We start from the raw sequence: 21,942 nt of genomic DNA, 5'->3' as shown, positions 1-21,942 counted from the left end.
ATTTCTTCAAATATGTTAAATGATGCATTACCACACTAGATCAAAGCACAGGATTTAATGAATCCCATGTATGGGATTTGCCAAGTTTCAGGAACAGGCTACAACTGAGATGCTATAATGTTAACTTAATAAATTTAATTATAAACATGTTGGCTACACACGGCGTTTTGGAGCTCTACAAAAATGCAAATTATTCCCAGATTTCTAAAAACTAAACTGAATTCAGAGTAATTACCAGAAGTTTTCTTCTTCTACTTATCTTTAAAAAAAAAGGAGGAAAAATAAGGAAGACTGAAATGGATCCCTCCCACCCTTACTGTGCTTGATGAAACCAGCATCTTCCCAGTAAACAAGATTAAAAAGACTTTAAACACTTTGGGAAATAATGTTACTTTTTATTTTAGAAGCCTTTGATTCTTTGAACTTCTTTATAAGGTTGCATTTAGCGTTCCATACACTTTTAGTAATGAGTTAAGGGTGCTTTTAGATGTAATGTGGAAGATCCATAGGGCATTTCTACACCAGCCTAAAATCCTGCATTTAAAATGGGGCTTTCTGCTTCTGTTTTAAATGCAGGGTCACAACTGACTCCCTTTACACACGCTTCCTTCCCTGCTCCCCTTCCCCGCTCCTTCTCCCCATAGCTGATAGAGGAAGCAGAAGCAGAACACAACAGGGTAATTTGATAGCTCATTATCTGCGATCTATTTAAAAATATAACAAAGGGCATTTAGTGCAGGAGGGTCACGGCAGGGTCACTACATCATGTAAAGAGCCTGAAAACTTCTGTGAAGGAGCAATCTCAACCACAGGATAAAAGTCCGGTGTGAAGGAGCCCATAAACAGGACCTCCCAGGTTTTAGAGATGTTAATAGTAGCCACCAGGATGGCTTTGGATTGGGACTGTGATGCTGCCAGAAAGGGGCTTTAGCCACCCCCCTTTAACTCCCCAATTAAGGGGAGGCATAATAAGAGCAGGGATGGGGAACCTATGAGAAAGCTCTCAGGAGCTGCATTCCTGTCTTGGGTGGAGCCAGAGGCAAAAATAGGTAGGCCTGGAGGCATTCACACACACACACCTCATTATCCACACCACTCCCTCTGATCAGGAAACAGCTAAGCAGCAGCAAAGGTGGGGCTTCTCCATCTGGAACCAGCACCTCAAAGTGCTCCAGTTTCCTTGAAGCAGTGCTCCCAATGGAACAGGCTTTTTTCAACCTTCAACTTTCTCAAGGCCAGAGGCAAAAGAAGCCTTCAGGAATCAACAGTTCAGGATGTTCAAGCTTCCTTGAGGCAGTGGTTCTCAACAGAGCCAGTTTTCCTTTCCCTGCCAAGACTCCTCCCCTCCCTGAAGCTCCTCCCCTTACCCGTCACTCTCCCCAAGGGATGGGACTTTGGGGACAGGAGGGGCCTTGGCAGACCATACCCAGCCTGTGGGCTGGAGGTTCCTGACCACTGTGGTTGAAGCTTATAATTATGACTGGTGCAGAGAACATGGATTTAATTTTCTCTCCCGTTTGCATAACACCATTGCCCTATTTTTAGACCTTCTCCATGTGTAGGCTAAAGTTTCATAATATGCACATGGTCAAGTATGAGAAATATTCAACTGGCTGACCAATTTTCAGAAACACCCAGCAAAGACATCCCTTTCTTAATTGCAAGATTCTCCACAAGGCGATTTCCCTCTCATACTGATATGACAAATGGGCTTGTAAAAACATGCAATGTGGTAAGACCACAAATTACACTCATTTTCTAGCATCCCTAAGATGTTTGTCTGTGCTTGGAAGCAGTTTCCAGAGCAATAAGTAACATTTGGATGGACTTTCCTGAGCCAGAATTGAAGTTTACAATCAAAACTGGGATTTTGGCCATTTGCTAAAGAAATAAGAATTCAGGTTCTAAAAGAACTTCCGAGAGTATTGGTCTAAACAGGAAGAGGGAAAAACCAGCACAACATCCCCTACATCGCAACAACAGGACACATCACTTGGAAAAAATACTCACTTCCCAAAAACACTTCTAGTGAGATTCCTGTAGGCCATTCGGCATTCTTTCAATTGAATCTCATATTTTTCACACCAACTATAGTAAATAAAAAGTAACAAATCCTTAAAGCTGGCAAAATATAAAAGAGCCCTGTTATTCATCAACTATTTAAGCCATCAATACTTCACCAGGAATATCTGAGAATTCTCGTCAAGGTCATATTCTTATAAGCTAAGTGGACACACCCTTCCTTCCTTCCCTCCCTCCTTCCTCTCTCTCTCTCTCTCTCTTTTAGTAATTCCCTGCCTTTGTAGTAATGAGCCAGACAATGCTGGCTTATCACAAAGCACTCAGTATAACAAGTTTCCCATTCTAAATAAAACTTCAGAAACCTATAAAGCTCATGCCACCACTTTTATATGAATTACTGGTTTCAAAAAACACAAATACGCCATCTTCTGAGAATTACATGGCCATTTCTTTTTATAACTAATAATTTAACTGTAAAGAATTTAATTATATTTTACTTGTTTGGAACTGCTTTCTTGGATCGGCGATCTCTGCCTTTTTATCAAATGAACAAAAATACGAATGGGAGGTAAATGGCCTTTGCCTGTCATTTAGAAACAGGGTCTGGAAACAGAGCTATAATATCTCTGTATACCCAATTTCCATTTCTCTAACTGGTTTTTGGAGCTGCTTGGTTTCTTCCATACTTACCCCAAACAGGACTAGACTTTGATCTAAGGGCAGGCGTGGGGGAAAGAAGCAGATTTGGATTGGTGTTGCAGACAGAAAAATAAGTTTAAGGCTTTGGGAACAGGCTGGCAAGAAGGGAGCACGCTGGCGAGATATCTTACTGCTTTTGGGGAATGGTTCTGCTATAAAACTAGATTCTACCCCAGCCCTTAGCCAGCTGTACTGGTTTTCTATTTGCAAGGAGGGCTGTTGTTGTTTTTCCTTTTGGCTTTTTAAAGTAAAAACGTGATCCTTTGCCTGCATTCTGCAGTGGCGCAGTCCCTACCATCAGCATCTTACCACCTCATTCTGCCGTATGAATAGAACAGGCTTTAACTGGAATACTGTTTCTGGTTATCAGCCATGGTAACTAAATGAAACCTTTATACAGGCTTGGGAGCTTCCCAGAAACACCTAGTCTGAAAAAGAATGCTGGACTATATGGCCCAATCCAGCAGGGTTCCCCTTATGTTCTTTTTTGGTGATGTTTCACTACTTAGTTCTGGCTACAGCTAGATCAGTTGTTTTAATCAGAGCTGAGCGCAAACTGCCTCTTGAGATTCTCCACTTTACTTGTGGGTAGAGAAATGGGGGGGGGGGGAATTTCAACAAATTTCTCCAGGAGGAGGAGAAATTCTCAAACGTTTCTCCCAGGTAGGGCTCCCCGTTGGCAAGGCTTGTAGTACAGGTTCTTTCTTTTTTGGTAAGGGTTTTGGTGGGTTTCATGCTGCTATAGCATCAGCTGCCTCTGGTTTGCATTCACCACAGTGCAGGTAGGGGCAGCATTGTGTCCAGCTCCAGGGATAAGGTGGAGCTAGTGCTATGCTAAAATCTGTCCTCCAATTTCCTCAAAGTTCTCTCCCCCCATGAATGAGGCTTCCCTTGTTCTGCCTCATTCAGGATGTTTTATAATACATTTTTGCAATGGTTTTGAGCTTACCTAATCACAGATAGCCTCCCAGGCTGCCTGCACATCCTCATCTGAAAAGCCCTATGGGAGGAATTACCTCATGGTGCCTTAAACTGGGCCTTAATTGAAGTGTAGGAAGCTGAGGAGGCTACAGGAGTCCAGAGAGATGATTGTACAATGAAAAACAGGATACGTATGCTCACTGCTCGGCCACCTCCTAAGTAAGGTAAGCCCAAGAAACCCAAACCCAACCCATGAGAATTTGTCTGAAATTTCTTCACTATTGAATTTCTTTTAAAAAGCAATTTCCATTCTGTCAAACTGAATGAGAATGGTCAAAAAAAATGTGGGAGAAATTTTCAGCACAACACTAGTTTTAATGTTATTAAACGTTATTTGGAGTTATTCATGTATTAAGGCTGCAATCCTATGCACACCTACTTGGGAGTAAGTAGCATTGAACTCAATAGGAGTGGGGTGAGAACCTCAGGCCCAGGGACCAACTCTAGGCTGCTTGTGGACCAAATCTGGGTTCCTCAGGTGACTGCACCCCTTCCTTCGACCTCACCACCTTTCACCCCTGACCCTACTGCCTTTCACCCAACCACCACCTGTTTGGTGGTTTCTCAGCTTTTGTGCAGTTTTCCCCATTCTAAAAGGTTGAAATGTCTCTCCTAAGGCTTAGTTTCTGGCAGTAAGTGCTTCAAGTAAAAATATGCTGGTATTTTTGATATTTTCAGCCCTGCCCCTTTTACCTTCGACCCTGCTCACCACCGGAATGTGGTCCCCCAAACCTCTCTGAAATGGAATTCAGCCCTTAGGCCAAAAGAGGTTCAATACCCCTGCAATAAGGCCTACTTCTGAGTAGACATGCAAACATCCTGCTGTTAAGAGTTCTTTTAAATTCTGATGGTTGTTGTTGTTGTTGTTTTATGTCAGCAGGCTTGTGGTCCTTGTGGTAGCCAGGAAATCAAAATATATAAATAAACAATAATTAAAACTGTTGTTTAGAAGTACCATTTCATAAAACAGGGAGGGATAGGAACCAAATTAGGCACTTTTACAGTGCAATCTAATACCTGTCTACTCAGAAGTCCAATTGAGTTCAGTAAGACATACTCCCAGGTAAGTGTGTACAGGACTGCAGCCTCAGTTCTAGTGATTTCAAGGAGAGAATTAAGCAACTCCTTAACTCTCTCTCCTTTTGAATTCTGTGAGACTAAAATTGCCTAAGTTTGGTTGGATCAGCGTTCACCTTGCATATGCCATGGGAAGACAAATACCATGATCCATCTAGCCCCAAATCCTGGTGTTTCGGAATTCTGCAAATTACTCCACTCATGCATTTTCCTAGCTGTGCAATGCTGTTTGCACAGGGTCAGAGAAGAGCAAGTCCCCTTTTGAACTCTGTTATGTTCAGCTCACTGAAGCCTAAGATTTGATTACCCTTATAACAGGGCTCATTACTGTCCAGCGTTGATTAAAGTGTCATTAGTAGGAGCTAAGGACATTCAGCACCTGACTGGATCAGGTCCATCACTTGCATAAGTATAACTGTTGTTATTGCCCGTATAATTGCCAGATCATTCCAAAATCCACCTATATGACTGGACCTCTTTGACATCCTGGGGTGGTCAGTTACAGTAAGATCCTTGCACACATTGTGCTAAGCACATTTTTTCTTCAGTACAGCATCTGTATGCATGTATGTACTCATAGAAGCAATCCAATTTTGCCTCTAAAATAATAGTGACATCTCACTTTGACACTTTCGAACCAAATCTGAGGCTTGGTATACATGAGGAGCAGAATGAAGAGGTAGAATCCAGAGGGGATATGGTGGACTGTACCTCTTCAGCTTGTTTTTGAATGCTGTTGCATGTAAAAACTCTCTGTAAGTGGGGGTGAGGGGAAACTAGCAAATCAAAGAGAAAGGTTCTAATCCAGCAATCCCCCTGATGTCCTAGCTTTCTACCTGCGGTGAGCTTAAAACAAACCTTAGTGGTTCCGTCTATTTTACTATCTCAGAATCCTGGCACTTCATTCTGCTACATGTCTAGACCAGGACTAAAGGCCTGACTCTTGTTACATTGACCATGCTTCTTAAAAAGTTACAAAGAGATTGCTTTTTTTTAATGGTGGGATGGGTTTTTAAAATCATGGGAAAGCCCACAATCCATCACACGGAGAAGGACTCCTCAGGACACGACTTATCCCTTTCTTGCCCTTCTTTCTGATCCCTGCCAACTCTAAACTAGGTGTGCACAGAGGCAATGTGTGTCCCATTCCTCCCCAGAGCCACATGTGCAGGTGACTCAAACTGTCTGAATAGATGAGAGCTTGTTGCAGGACGGGGTGGGGGGAGGAGGAGGTGAGGGGGGAGGAGCAGGATGGGGAGGAGGAGGGGAGGGGGGAGGAGCGGGAGGAGCGGGATGGGGAGGAGGAGGGGAGGGGGAGGAGGAGGTGAGGGGGGAGGAGCAGGATGGGGAGGAGGAGGGGAGGGGGGAGGAGCGGGAGGAGCGGGATGGGGAGGAGGAGGGGAGGGGGGAGGAGGAGGTGAGGGGGGAGGAGCAGGATGGGGAGGAGGAGGGGAGGGGGGAGGAGCGGGAGGAGCGGGATGGGGAGGAGGAGGGGAGGGGGGAGGAGCAGGATGGGGAGGAGGAGGGGAGGGGGAGGAGCGGGAGGAGCGGGATGGGGAGGAGGAGGGGAGGGGGGAGGAGCAGGATGGGGAGGAGGAGGGGAGGGGGAGGAGCGGGAGGAGCGGGATGGGGAGGAGGAGGGGAGGGGGGAGGAGGAGGTGAGGGGGGAGGAGCAGGATGGGGAGGAGGAGGGGAGGGGGGAGGAGCAGGATGGGGAGGAGGAGGGGAGGGGGAGGAGCAGGAGGAGCGGGATGGGGAGGAGGAGGGGAGGGGGGAGGAGGAGGGGAGGGGGGAGGAGCAGGATGGGAAGGAGGAGGGGAGGGGGGAGGAGCGGGAGGAGCGGGATGGGGAGGAGGAGGGGAGGGGGGAGGAGGAGGGGAGGGGGAGGAGCAGGATGGGGAGGAGGAGGGGAGGGGGGAGGAGCGGGAGGAGCGGGATGGGGAGGAGGAGGGGAGGAGGAGGAGGGGAGGAGCAGGATGGGGAGGAGGAGGTGAGGGGGGAGGAGGGGGAGGAGGAATCCACAAAGTTCTAAAAATAAAATAATAAACTAAACGGTAACCATTATTGGTGGAACTTTCTGAGAATTCTGCATTCCCCAAATACATAAATAAATCAGTGCCACTGGGAGCTCACAAAGGATACCAGTTTCAACCGATGGCTTCATTGGCACCCAACTGGCAACATCGGGGTGAGGGGAATCTTTTTGCCTTTAAATCAGCCAGTGCAATTGGGTGGGGGGATGCAGGAGGTAGTACGCGGGTGCTAAGTGATGGCCAAGGGGAGGAGGAGAGCATCTTTACTGGCAGGCACTGAGAGGAAGAGGCAGGGAGAGACTTGGTCAGCACCACGCAGGAATGAGGCTGCTGACAGGCCAGTACTGCCCTTTCTAGCATGGGACATTACTATCAGTGAACTGCACAGGACACTGCTGAGCTGTGTACCTGCATGGTATTGACTCAGCTTTCCCCTATCTCCTCCATGCACAGTCCATCTCCCCATCAGCAATGTCTCAGTGGCAGCACCTACGACTTCCCACCATATCCCACTGGCAATGACAACCAATGTATAGGTAAAATGATTCTCTGGGTTGCTAATCTGACAACCCCAACCAACAGCCTTCAAAGCTGCTTGCAGCCCTGGAGGTATCTTATGGCTCAGTCCAGAGGACTGGAATCCAAACTAAAACCCCATCAACATTTCTATCTCACTGAAAGCAAAGCAATGGGACACACAGCTCAAACTGACACATGCTTACGCTGAAGTAAGGTTCACTGTGTTCAGTAGGGCTTAGTCCCAACTGAGCATGCACAAGAGCATGGCCTCAAAGTGCTTAAGATTGGCTGGACTGCATCCCAAATTTGTATCCACAAAGGTCCAAAGAACATGAGTAGAAGGAAGGTACCATACATCCTGTTTGGCTAAATTCCCAGCTTTCCTGCATTTTGACATAAATAACCAAATTATGTAATGTTTGCCTACTGCTCAAGATTATAAATTCTGCTAAATAAACTAGACACATTTACAGTCCATTCCTAAGCATGCTTATTAAGAAGTCCCATTCGTTTCAATGGGGCTCGCTTCAAGGGATGTGTGTGTGCTTAGGATCACAGCCACAGAGATGTCCCAGACCTCAGGGCCTCTTCACCCCAACTCTGCAATGCATTTGAAACTTTTGCAAAGATGTACGGGAACTTCAGGTATTCCTTAGGAAAGATGCTCTTAGATTCATAGGGATGTCTGGGGCATATTCTGGGACATAGGAAAGTTAAGTGCTCAGGGCATTTCTACACCAGCCTAAAATTCTGCATTTAAAACGGGGCTTTCTGCTTCCATTTTAAATGCAGGATCACAACGACTCCCTTTACATGTGCTTCCTTTCCCCCTTCTTTCTCCCTGTATCTGAGTCTTCCATTATCTTTCATTGATCTCCCTCCTCTTCTTGCTGCTTTTCCTCTTTTCACGGAGGGAACTCAAGCAGAACACAACAGGGTATTAATTTGATAGCTCATTATCTGTGATCTATTTAAAAACGGAAAAAAGGGCATTTAGTGCAGGAGAGTCACGGGCTCACAGCAGGGTCACTGCGTCATGTAAAGAGCCTGCAAACTTCCATGAAGGAGCAATCTCAATCGCAGGATAAAAGCCCAGTGTGTAAGAGCCCTCAGAGAAGCTGGACAATTTAAGCTGATCATATTTCACTGATTTGCATTTTGCCTGTCCCAAATTCACAAACAATGGGTCCAAATGGAAAACATGGGCTCCCCCGGTCCCCAACACATACACATGCATGCGCGCACACAATTCAAAGGTAGCCCTAGACAAAAAGTAGGTCCATATTTTGGAAATACATAAACTTCTGATTTTGTTTTGTCACTGCTGTTTTTCATCACATTATACAAATTATAGGCTCTTTTGCACATTACAGGAAGTAGCAAAAAGGAGGTGCTCATAATTCCCCTTTTCACACTTCTACTCTCATGCTTATGGTCCCAAGGGGAACGCATTTGCTGCAGAGAGAAACAAACCAAACCAGAAGGGAAAGATGAATAAGTTCAACCCTTCATGACTTACAGCAGAAGCAGAAAGAAAAAAAAGAGCAAACCAGCCATGCTTCCTTTTTCATTGTTTCCTGTAATGTGAGAAAGATTCCTAAGTAACAAACTCTTAACTTGAGCTACTTCACAATTTATGGGGTTCAAAGTGATGCATTCTCAACATGCATATTTTCATGAGTATACATCATAGTGATCCACAAACCCACAGCCACAGGGTGAAAAGAACAAATAGAGTTGCATCTGGGAGAAATATAATATTTAATGGAAAAGTCTCAAGAGCTTTTTTTCTCATCCCCAATGGCAATACTGTCAGAACAGTAGTTCCCCTGGTATTTTTGGCACTCCCTATTCCACTCCCAGCCAAACCCTAGATGTCATAGTGTGGAAAATCAAATAAAGTGCTTGAAATGCTGTGGACAAGTTTCCAGTGAAATCTGGTTTAAGAAATGTGTAAAGAATGGGGTGGGTTCAATGTTATTGTAAAACATTTTTCCTTCTGCTCCTAGTAAGTTTTGGATTTGATAATCATCGTATCTACTACTACTTTGAGTTCCCTTACGAATCTACTGGACAGCTTTGACCTGGGTTAGTAGTACTCTGTGGTAGCACTGTATGGGCTAGGGCAAGTCATACATGTAGGGTAAACAGAAACACACTGATGGGGAGAGCTAAGAAGCCCCCATTTCACTTGGGGATGATAAGAAGAACCCATAAAGGGATTCATTAATCCCAGGCCACTAAAACTGAGAATTAGTGAACCTCCGGGATTTCCTAGTCCCAAGGTAAAATTCAGTCCACCTGAAGGCACTCAGCCCTTGATTGATTTGATAGATGGATGGATGGATGGATGGATGGATGGATAGATAGATAGATAGATAGATAGATAGATAGATGATAGACAGACTGATTGGATTTCTACACTGCCCAACAGCTGAAGCTCTCTGGGCATTAACAAATATCTTATCTTGCCATGATACTAGGTGGCCACTTATGCATCACCAAAAGAGAGGACAAAGAAGGGTGCAGATCTGCATAAGTTTTGCATATGCAATTTTATATTATAGATGCACATTAAATAATGACTATGATTTAAATAGAAATCATATGATTTAAATAGAAATCAGTGCATCTTACCATGGCATGGAAGATTGTGACTAGGTGATTTTATTGCCCCAATGTGCATCACATCACAATGGTTTACCCTGAACTACATTTGCCATCTTAATGCCTACTGAATACTTGTTTATTTCCCCTTCAATTATCCTTCCACCCTGGGCCATTCTTAGTTGTGTCAATCTCCTCAAAATGAAACAGCCAAACAAGGTGCTATGGTCCATGGGGTCACGAAGAGTCGGACACGACTGAACAACTGAACAACAACAGCTCACCTTAACCTCAACTGGTCAGGAGCCCAGGGAGAAAGGTAGGGGAAGAACCTGAAAAGGCTTAAGCAGCCAACTGGAATCTAGAGCTGGGCAACTTCCTACAGTCCTAGCCACCTACAACTTCCATCAGTCCTAACCACCACAGTCAATAGTGAAAGCTAATGGGACTTCTAAGCCAAAGCCTGATCAAAGCAAATCCCTGATCTAGAGGGAGCATTCTACTCAGCCCCAGTGAAAGTGGCCAGTTCACAACTCTCCACATCCACTTCGAGCTTGAGTAGTAGATGGGTGAGCAGGAGAATAAGTTGCTTATCGAAGAATTACAATGAGCTGGAAGAGGAGGAGGAGGCGGCGGCAGGGAAGGATAATATCATTGCAGGGGTTTATTGTTTTAAATGGTTGTATGCCACTTTGATGGCTTTTTAGCGTATAAGGTGGAATATAAATGTTAATAATGAATGAATGAATTAATGAATAAATGACCCTGTTGTCACATAGCACCACCTGATGCCCAACTGTGATGTCTTTAAAATGCTCAGTGTCCATTCAGCCTCCCCAATGGGTGGGCCACCTCAATTCTCCTTCTTTGGAATCAACATATCAACAGTTCACTATTCCAATAACTACCTCTACCTCTCAGCAGAAATACTATATTCTTTCTAAATGAGAGTGAATGTCTACAGCTGAATCCCATGAAAATGCTGCTGTTCTCAGTGCTGAATGTTTACATTCCAAATAAAGCAGTTACAGGGAGCTACACTGTTTCCCTAACGAGTCACTGCCAATTTTACTTCCTCCTTAACTGTTCTACTAAAATACTAAAATACAATTCTAACATACCAAGCTCCAAATTTGGTGAAATAGGTCTATAGTGCTGGACATGTCATGTTTTTCCATACTTTTTTGCACAGAGATTCTTTTGAAAGGTCTGTAGAGAAATACACCTCAAATGTTTGAATAACTATACATGGTGTACTCATGCATATGTTGTATGTTTGTTCTGCTCTGTATACCCATACAACTGCTCTGGACGTTTGTGGAAAAAATAATCCTGAAGTCTTTCTGACAGATAGACAGACAGACAGACTGTAATGGTTATTCTCTCTGATCCGTCGATGTGTGGAACAATACTTTTTTTCAACCAAAAGAAATCCATTAAGACCCAGAATGTAGGTAGGGTAGAGGAATTCCCATTCAAAGGAACCATTTTTGGCCCTCTCTCTAGTAACCCTAAAACCCTATCAGTTTATATTTTCAGGGTGTAAAATCCAACGTAAGTCCTACTTGAAGGAGACCCATTGAAATGTATGGGACTTGAGTTAGTCCAATTTATTTCAAATAGATTTACTCTAAATGGGACTTACATTGGATTTTACCAGCTTACATAAGACTACAGAATGAAACAGCAGCAGGAAATGAAGCCCATAAACCTCATTCTATCCTTCACAAATGCCCCAGGGTGTTGAAAATGCAATCTCTTCAACTATCACCTTGCTATGATCACAAAGGCTAAATTCATGTCTATCTGCTCATCATTTGATTACTAGAACATATAAGCCCTGCTCAGGTATTCATTTAAAGTGTGCAGGAGGGGCAGGGGTTCATGATTGCACTGAGACTTCTCAGAACATTCAGGCAAACATGCTTAGAAAACCTCTTCAGACTTTCATGCTAATGTGAAGGTGGGGCTTGCATCTGTGGTCCCACCTCCCTACACATTTTTTAGACAGTGGGAGTCTAAGCAAATGCCTGAACAGGGCTCAAGTGATGGCCTACATGTGTGAAACAGCGATCACTGATCAAATACCACAGGCGGCTTTCATATAATTTCATATTACATTAGTTTTCAGTTGACCACACGATTCTCATATCAGCTGTGAGTTGTGATGAGATACAAACTGATGCTGGTTTTCAACAACTCTGCTTCTAAAATCAACAACAGGGAGCCAAATTCATTATATGTTCATTAACTGGATTTTTTAAAAAATAGATTTGGCTAGGGAGCAGTAAAAAAATATAATGAATTAATTAAATAGGACCATTTGTTCAAAAGAGCTTTTGGCCAGATACATACGCAATTTCTGAAGATGGAGACTACAGCAGAGTGAAGGACTCAATGAAAAAACGTGTAGTTGACACACCTTTTTAATCCCTGACCTTTTTTCTCTGCTCTCCAGAACACCCCCTCCCCAGCAGAAGCCTTGTAATTAGGATTATGGGAAAGCCCTATGAGAAATGTCACTAGACTTACATGCTATCTAACTTGTATTTTTATTCTTTCATTAGATTGTGAACTGTATTCTAAGCTGTCTTATTCTAGCTGTTCCACAAGCATATCAGTGGGAATTACAATCAGTGAGTTTCTTTATTTCATTAGTGATCATGTTATATTATGACACATGTTTATCTGCTTTTTTGTTGCAGTGGATTTTAACTCTATTTCAAAATAAAATAAAATTTCACGGAAATTGAAATCTCTTTTGTCATCTGTCACAATTGAATTCCCCAGATGTTCCACTTGAGGCAGAACCTCCAAATGGACTTCAAATTTCACTGTAGGAAAAAACCTGCAACAGCCAACGGATGTGCAGAACCCCACTGAGAAATGTTTGCTTAGTCTTATCTAGACTCTTATCTAGACCCTTGACAAGGCTTAGATGTTTTCTCCAAAGAACAGTGCCCAGATTTGTCTTGAATTTCACTTTAGGTCAAATTTTGAGGGTACTGTTACTTAGAATGTGTGGAATGTGCAGCTGAACAGTAACACCAGCTTTAATGAAATAGTTACACTATCAACTGCATATTTTCCAGGAACTCCAAACCAAAGGGGGACACCTGAATTTATTTTTTTTTTTAATTTTAGTGCCTTGCTAATCAACTCTGTGCAAAACTCTGAGCAAAAAGGCTAACTAACCACAACCACATCTATTCTTACAGTCTGTCTTTTCAGCTTGGAATATTTTCATTGGCAAATGACAGGCTCGTAAAATCAGATGCTTGAAAACGTAAATGTCCTCCAGCAGTCTGTTAAAATAATCTTTCTAAGCAATACCTCCTATAAGAGTTTCAGGCTCCCATATACGTTTCTCTAAACAGATGTATTTCAGTCTTCTGTATAATCCTTCTTCCTGGCTTTTAAATAGTGGAAAAATATACTTCCTTTTGCCAAACCTTCTCTAGTTACTGGAAAGATTTATGAAATAAATAAACATCTGAAGGCACAAGTCATAAACAGAGTTCTTTCTGGGCCACCATCTCACTGACTGCATAAAGGCTGCAATCCTGCACTCAATTACAGACACTGGCACCTCAATCTTACACACATTTTCTTGGACACATATTAGAACACATATTATAAATATCATGTGAAGACTGCTAGAAATGGCTTCCACGTAATTACTTGCCCCCACTGTGACTGCAACATGTCACACTGGGTATCATGTCATTCAGGTGCCTGGAAGAGAGAATTTCCACACCAGTGCTAAGTCTTCCACAAGGCCATTGACACTGAAACTCTCCATGCCAGTCACCACAATGGCATGATGGCCAGGGCTGTATGCTACAGGCATGCTGAAGGCAAGTGTTCACACAGGAGCTATTTCCAGAGGCACTTTCCACGTGATGCTCATAATGAGCCTTCTCCCTCTAAATCCCAAGGATTCAAGCAAAACTAACTCTGATATATTCTGTTATGGATTAAAGTCTGTAAGGATTGTAGTTTTACGGCCCAATCTGAATCAAGTTCACTTAGAAATAGCAGTAGCTTTGAACTTTGAAAACAGGGGGAAAGGAAACACAAGTGGTACACACACACACACACACACACACACTGCCCAAGCATCTGTCTTCTCCCCTCACACACACAAACACAGAGATGGTGTGCATAGACATGTGGGCTCAGCACTGGCTATTCAAAATAAGTGGATTGTGCTTCCCCTTCCATCTCTTTTTCTAAATGTCCAAAGCCAGCCAGAGAGCGCATATGGGTGAATTCACTTTTATCCCAACAAAGCCTGCTCATCTGTATCAACTTGCCAAACAGCTAAGATAATTCTGCCACATATCATACATATATGAATCATAGAACCATAGGGTTGGAAGGAGCCTACAAGACCAATCCCCTGATCAATGCAGGAAGCCTGATTCCCAGGCAGTCTCCCATCCAAGTACTAACTAGTGCTGACCCTGCTTAGCTTCTGAGATAAGACGAAATCAGGCACATCCAGCCCTTTGAGGTTAAATATGTGATGCATAGGGATGGCAGAGAATTCCGCCATGGATCTCGGGGAGGCCGAATGCCAGTGCAATCGGCCCCCCAAAATCTGTGGCGGAACGGCCTGCCACCCCCCCGCCACCCCCCTGCGGATCCCCCGGGACGAGACTTACCTGGGACGGATCTTCTGGGCAGCGGCGGCAGCTGGTCTTCCAACCATTTGCAGGTTTGTTTGTTTGTTTACACCAACGTGATAGGCTACGTAAGTTTTTACATAGCCTAAAACATCTGGGTAAAAAAAAAAAAGGCGTACGCAAATGGCGGCAGCTATGGCTGCTGCCATTTGTGTTCCTTATTTTGGGCCATCTTAGTCTACTTAAATAATTACGTAGACTAAGATGGCGAAAATAAGGGGAATGCAAATAGCATCCACTACGCTATTTGTGTTCCCCTTATTTTCGCCGTCTTAGTCTACGTAAATATTTACGTAGATTAAGACGTCAAAAATAAGGAACGCAAATGGCGGCAGCCATAGCCACTGCCATTTTTGTATGCGGTTTTGTTTTTTTTTCCCCAGAGCCCTCCGCGGCCAGAAATCTGGCTGCGGATGGCTCTGGCCTGGCTGGGCCTGGCCGGCTGCTCCACGGAGCTACCGCGGAGCACAGCCGGCCAAGGAGGATTCCGGGGGGGGGGAGGGACGGAGCGCCTCCCCTGCCATCCAGGATTCCGGGGGGAGGGACGGAGCGCCTCCCCCCCACACACCTAGGGGTGAACGAAAGTCACTTACCTTTTCTCGCAGCTTTTTCGCGGTGGGAGGGAGCGCTTCGCTGCTCCCCCCGCGAAGTTCAGGCCGGGTGGGGAGGCTTCCCGCCTCGCCCGGCCGAAATTCAGGCCAGGGAGGAGGCTTCCCGCCTCGCCCGGCCGCGAACACGAAAGTAAAAAAAAAAAAAAAAAAAGTCCCCTGATAGGCTATGTGACGATTCACGTAGCCTATCACGGCTAGATCTGGAAAGTCAGCCATGATAGGCTACGTGAATCGTCATGTAGCCTATCACGGGTGACTTTAAAAAAAAAAAGCGCGTACGCGAATGGCGGCCCCCATAGGGAGCCGCCATTCGCGTTCCTTATTTAGTTGCTGTAGTCTACGTCAATGTTTACGTAGACTACGGCGAAAATAAGGGCAACGCAAATAGCGTTCCCTTATTTTCGCCGTAGTCTATGTAAACATTGACGTAGACTACAGCGACCAAATAAGGAAGGGGAATGGCGGCTCCCTATGGGGGCCGCCATTATCCGTACACACTTTTTTTTTTTTTTTTTTAAAGTCACCCGTGATAGGCTACGTGACGATTCACGTAGCCTATCATGGCTGACTTTGCAAATCTTGCCGTGATAGGCTACGTGAATCGTCACGTAGCCTATCAGGGGACGTTTTTTTTTTTTCTTTCATTGCAATGGCGGGGGCGGCAGCCGGTTGAAAGACCAGCTGCCGCTCCCGCCCCGCTCGAACACCGGATGAACTGCCAGCCGGACCCGCCGCCGGGAGGGACATTCAGGGAAGGTAAGTCCCGTCCCGGGGGGGGGCGGGGGGGGCGGAGGATTTCTCCCCGAAACTTGTTCGGGGGGCCGAACACGTTGGCGCTCGGCCCCCCGAAGTTTCGGGGAGAAATTCTCCGCCATCCCTACCCACACCATCAGCATAATCCGTGAACAGGTAAGTGATTTTCGTACATCCCTAGTGATGCAATGGTCATCTCCATGCATTTAGTCTGAGAGGCGTTGAATACCATTGATATAGAACCTTAAAGTGATTTTATGGTTAGCTGCAATTGAAAAACTTATTTCATTTAGAAAGATCGAACTCTATTTTGTTTCAAAGGAATGACACCTCTCCTTGTGAAGGAAACCCAAATTGTTTATTTTGGGAGATAATGCAGTGGAGACCCACAGATTCTAACATCAGTCATTTCAACAACCATCTTAATAAGGAAAAAAAAGAGCGTCTTCATCATCTCATACTACCCTGGCCTTCAAATATAAACTGTCATCTCTCCACAGTACTGCTGGCATATTCTTTATTATGTGGTACTCAGAAGAAACTTCTTTAGGATTCCAGACTTAAGACCAAATTGCATTATATTACCTGATCTGCCCTTGGCAAACTGCTTCTCCTTGATGAGTTTCCATACCTGCTTGTAAGTGTGCCGCTTATTACACGATACTAGGGAGTTCACGCTACAGGTAGGTTTTTGTGCCAGGGATGGATCTTGATGAATATATACAGCACAAGTGTGGGAATTCTCCACATTAGTGGGAGTTTCAGTTTCCAACAAATATGTGGTGCTATACATTACAGCAGTGCATGAATGGGGAAGTGGAATGCCAGGTGAAATACAATCTGACCTCACAAAAGTCCATAAGCTTAGGTGAGTGGAGGGTTCAGTCTATATTTGTGTGTGTGTGTGTGTGTGTACATATATTTAGTTTTGAATATGGAATCTTTATTTATTTATTTATTTCTATACCACCCAATAGCTGAAGCTGTCTGAGCAGTTCACAAAAACTAAAACCACGAAGTGCAGCATAAAACAATATAAAATATGAAAGCTTAAAACCACAGTATGACTGTACAACCAGAATAAAACCTAGCAGCAATGCAAAGATTTAAAATACAGGGATAAAACACCAGAGCTAAAAGACTAGGAAGCTAAAACACTGGGAAAATAAAAAAGTCTTCATCTGGCGCCGTAAGGAGTACAACATAGGTGCCAGATGAACCTCTCTAGGGAGCTCATTCCATAGCCAGGGTGCCACAGCAGAAAAGGCCCTCTTCTAGGGATGTTGGAGAATTCTGCCACGGACTCAAAGAATCGGGCCCCCAGAGCCCGTGGCGGAACGGCCTCCCCCCGCCGCCACCCCCCGGAACGGACCTACCTGGTGGCGGATGCGGCGGCGGTGGATGCAGAAGCTCCGGCTCATCTTCCGGCCACTGCCGGGCTGCTGTGGCCACAAATGGCGGCCGTCATAGCAGCCGCCATTTGTGTGCGTGCATTAGGCCATGATAGGCTACGTAAATACTTATGTAGCCTATCATGGCAAAGAGCAGGGGTGCAAATGTTGGCCGCTACGCCATTTGCGCCCCTGCTCTTTGCCGTGATAGGCTACGTAAATATTTATGTAGCCTATCACGGCAAAAGGCAGGGATGCAAATGGTGTAGTGAAGTAGTGGCGTAAGTAAATACTTACGTAGCCGATCACAGCTTAATGCAAAGACGCAAATGGCGGCCTCTAATACGGCCACCATTTGCGGCCGCAGCAGCCCATCAGCGGCGCGTCAGCTTGCCACGGAGCGGATCCAGCTCGGGAGGATTCTGAGGGAAGGGATGGATCACCCCCCCACCACCACCGAAGCCCCGGACCGGAACCAGGTAAGGGATTCGTACATCCCTACTCTCTTCCTGGTAGCCACCCTCCTCACTTCCTTTGGCAGGGGCTCATGGAGAAGGTCCGCTGAGGATGATCTTAGGGTACAGGCAGGCACATATGGGAAGAGGCAATCCTTCAGATAACTTGGCCCCAAGCCATTAAGGGCTTTGAATGTTAATACCAGCACTTGGAATCGGGCCCAGAAATGGACTGGCAACCAGTGCAGCTGGAAAGGTACTGGCATAATGTGATCTCGTTGGCCAGTCCCTGTTAACAATCTTGCTGCTCTATTTTGGACTAGCTGAAGTTCCAGATCATTTTCAAAGGCAACCCCATGAATAAAGCATTGCAGTAATCCAGAGGGGAAGGGAGGCCAGATTTTTAGACCTATTTCCTTTGGGTCTCTTCTCCTGTATATTTCAATTACCTTAATATTATTTATTAGTAGTACTTATATAGCACCCTATTTGTCATGGCCACCAAGGTAGTACACAACCCATTTAAAATAAAGCTATAAAACCATAAAAAACAAAAACAAAATTAATAAACGATTACAAGCACTAAAATAATAGTACTCTATTTTTTTTAAAAGGCTAAGAGAGTGGGGGAAGTCATAATTCTGGAAAGTGCATTCCACAGTTTGGAAGCAACACAAGAAACAGCCCTTTCCTGTGCGCCTGAGGAACAAGCCCTGTGTGAGCAGCAATGTCTGCAAGAAAGTTCCTCCTGCAGATTTTAATAACCAGACAGGTTCATAAGGAATGTACCTACTGAGGTAACAATTTTATAAAAATCCCCATTCCTGCAGTGAGAAAAAAAGCCAGGTATCATTTTCCAGTCAAGACATTTCTAAATGTAAAATATGATTTTCATAAGCCTTCCACAGGATACAGCACTAGCCGGTCAAGATGGTTTTCCTACCATTTTCTGCTTTCATAAGGTACTGTTCACAGACAAAATATTTAATCTCCCGTCATTTGACAGTTGAACATTTACCTCAAAAACTTCCTCATCAAGGATCCTCGTTCCAAAGACGGTGATGCCATTGGTGTCCACAGTCGCTCTTTCACTCCTGCCAAGTGGTTTTGTGGTTTTCTTCTTACAGTCCACAATCATGGTAACAGATTTCTTCTCCACACTAATGGCTACCCGATGCCACCTAGCACAGGAACATAATTTTTTTTTGTAAAGTAGGAAAAGTTTTGCTTTTCAACTCTGCTTGCAAATTAAGCGTTTGAATTAATTCCAAATTAAGAAAAAAGTGATGAACTATTTAAAATATTTATAGCCCTCCCTTCTTCATAAAAAACATTGGCTCCCAACAAAAATGATCAAACAATGTGCTTCCTAGGGTAATATCACTGGCTGCTCTAGTAGTCACCACATGGAACTTCTCGTATGTCTGGAAAAGTCCTAAATGTTCATGTAAGGGCTCCACACCTAGGGATGGCAGAGAATTCCGCCAAGGATTTCAGTGAGGCCGAATGCACTGGCATTTGGCCCCCCGAAATCCATGGCGGAATGGCCTCCCACCCCCCACCACCCCGCGGAATCCCCCTGGAACGAAACTTACCTGGGGCTCCGGCAGCGGCGGCTGGTCTTTCGGCCGGCTGCTGCGGCCGCCATTTGCGTTCTGCCAAGCAGCCATGATAGTACTACTACGTACTACGTAGTACTACTACCTAAGTATTTACGTAGCCTATCACGGCAAAAAGCAGGGACGCAAATGGCGGCCACTACACCGTTTGCACCGCTGCTCTCTCCGTGATGGGCTACATAAGTATTTACGTAGCCTATCATGGTAAAGGCAGCCACACAAATGGCGGCCACTACACGTAAATACTTACGTACCCTATCACGGCAGCCTGGCAGGACGCAAATGGCGGCCACTACAGCGGCTGCCATTTGCATCCACAGCAGCCAGCCGTGGCTGGAACTCCGGCTGCGGATGGCCCTGGCTGGCGGCTCCACGAAGCCGCCACGGAGCAGAGCCGGCCCAGGGAGGATTCCAGGGGGAGGGACGGAGCGCCTCCCCCCCACCGTGAATCCAAGCTGTGAAAAGGTAAGTGACTTTCGTACATCCCTATCCACATCAGCTTTTTCACATAATATGTCCGTGAACATACTGAATAGCTGGTGCAGCTCTACATATTAGCAGTATAGAGCCTGACTGCATCTCCTGCCACCCAGGCATTAAGGCAACGTACATCGGCATGTCCAGTAACGATATGAATGAGGCAGTTCAACCCCACGCGATCAGAGTTGCATACATTACTGAGGTGATGTCGAGCCAGACTGTATGGAAATGGTTTTGGCAGCTACCCTGCCATCTCAGTGATGTATGAATTTGGCCTGAGAAATCAGCATTGACTTAGGTGAAAGCAGCTATCTGTAAGTTAATGCAGAAGAAGGGGTCTGCTGTAGGATAGTTTCATGCCATGTGGCTTTAGAAACCTTTGAAACCATCTCCGGGCTCTTACGCTACCAAAGCAGCATGGGAAGAGGCCACAGTGCAGTAGCTCCCATGCACTAATATAAGAACAACCCCAGGTGTAGGCTAGAAGAATAACCTCAGATGATGTTCATATTATAGTGTGTGTGCCTAAGGCACCTGAATACATAAAGCAAGAAATATCTGGAAGCAACCAGGAAAGGTGGGGAATGTGCCAGGCCAACAGACCACAATTCATAGGAACATAGGAAGCTGCCTTATACCGAGTTAGATGGCTCATCTAGCTCAGTAATGACCAGAAGTGGCTCTCCGGGATTTCAGGCAGGAGTTTTTCCAACCCTACCTGGAGATGCCGGGGATTGAACCTGGGACCTTCTCCATGCACAGAGGGGGCTCTACCCCTTTGCTTTGACTGGTGGTAATGCGCATGCTTTGAATGCAGAAGATCCCAAGTTCAATCCCTGGTGTCCACTGAGGAGTCACACAGAGTGACAGAGCATAGTTAAACTACAGAATTTGCTACCACACAATGTAGTGATGGCCACCAATTGGGATGGCTTTAAAAGGGGGTTAGACAAATTCCTGGAGGAGAAGGCTATCAATGGCTACTAGTCCTGATGACTATGTGCCACCTCCAGTACCAGAAGCAGTGAGCCTATGTACACCAGTTGCTGGGGAACATGGGTGGGAGGGTGCTGTTGCACTCATGTCCTGCTGAGGGTTCCTGGTCTACAGCTGGTTGGCCACTATGTGAACAAATGCTGGACTAGATGGACCCTTGGTCTGATCCAGCATGGCTCTTCTTATGTTCTTATCCCTGCTGCACTTCCAGGTTTCTCTGGAACACAGTTTGAAAAGCCCTTGTTGTGGATTATCTGGCTACTGGCATGAGCAGCCAGGTTAGACACCTATATTCAACATCATCTTTATTTTTCACGTACTTTCCATCAGCAATATTGACTGTTCTGAAGAGGGGATAATCTTCTGGTGCAGGCTTTCCATTCTGATCCTCAAACAGGAAGACAGGAGACCTACCAACTTCGATGCCAACTTGCTGAATGCCTTGTTCATTGTAGACAGATAAAAGAAAGGACTGGATTCCTTTTTTAGGTTTGACTGTAAATAGTATTGAAAAGTCTTCAGGAAAGTTTCCACCTGTCAAGAGAAAAATGCAAAGTCACAAATCTTGCAGAGGAGAAACATGATTTGTGAACTCTTTAAAAAACTGTATTAGCAAGCGGATCAAATGTTGCATTTCTTTGGTTTGAAACAATAACAGCAAATCCCAAATACAGGAATATTTCTTTCTTGGAAGACATTGTGCCTTCTTTGGCTCACCTCCAGGAATCTACGCTGCATATGTCTGACATATTTGCAACTGTAAGGCATCAGCACGAGGCCTCGCAAAAAGACCTGGGATCAGTGCCCAGGATACTGGGGCTGCGGCTGGGGCCCACACACCTCAGCAGTGCCTACCAGGGCTGACGTCTACCCTGTCACCATCTCTTGGGTGCCACCACTTGGGGCCCTCACATGGCATTGCTGCTGCCCCCTGGGGCTCCCAGGAGCACTGCTGCTGTAAGTCACTCCCCTTAGTTGTCCCCACTCGAGTGGGAGAGGATGGTGCTTTTG

At 45.2% G+C, this 21,942-nt stretch overlaps 1 protein-coding gene across 1 annotated transcript in view; it reads right to left on the bottom strand.

The window, feature by feature from the left end:
• The window catches only part of COL11A1 (collagen type XI alpha 1 chain), a 331,740-nt gene that overhangs the window by 250,332 nt on the left and 59,466 nt on the right, over window positions 1-21,942 (bottom strand). Inside the window, exons 3-4 of the mRNA XM_084851680.1 lie at window positions 21,252-21,465; window positions 18,855-19,017 (exon numbers count right to left, since the gene is read on the bottom strand). Of these exons, the coding sequence (XP_084707806.1) occupies window positions 18,855-19,017; window positions 21,252-21,465 (377 nt within the window). The remainder of the gene's footprint in view (window positions 1-18,854; window positions 19,018-21,251; window positions 21,466-21,942) is intronic.

This window comes from Heloderma suspectum, chromosome 4, assembly GCF_057233095.1.
Source record: "Heloderma suspectum isolate Gila_16-S chromosome 4, 16-S_ref, whole genome shotgun sequence".
NCBI classification, from domain to species: Eukaryota; Metazoa; Chordata; class Lepidosauria; order Squamata; family Helodermatidae; genus Heloderma; species Heloderma suspectum.
This window is presented reverse-complemented; position numbering and strand designations above follow the sequence as displayed.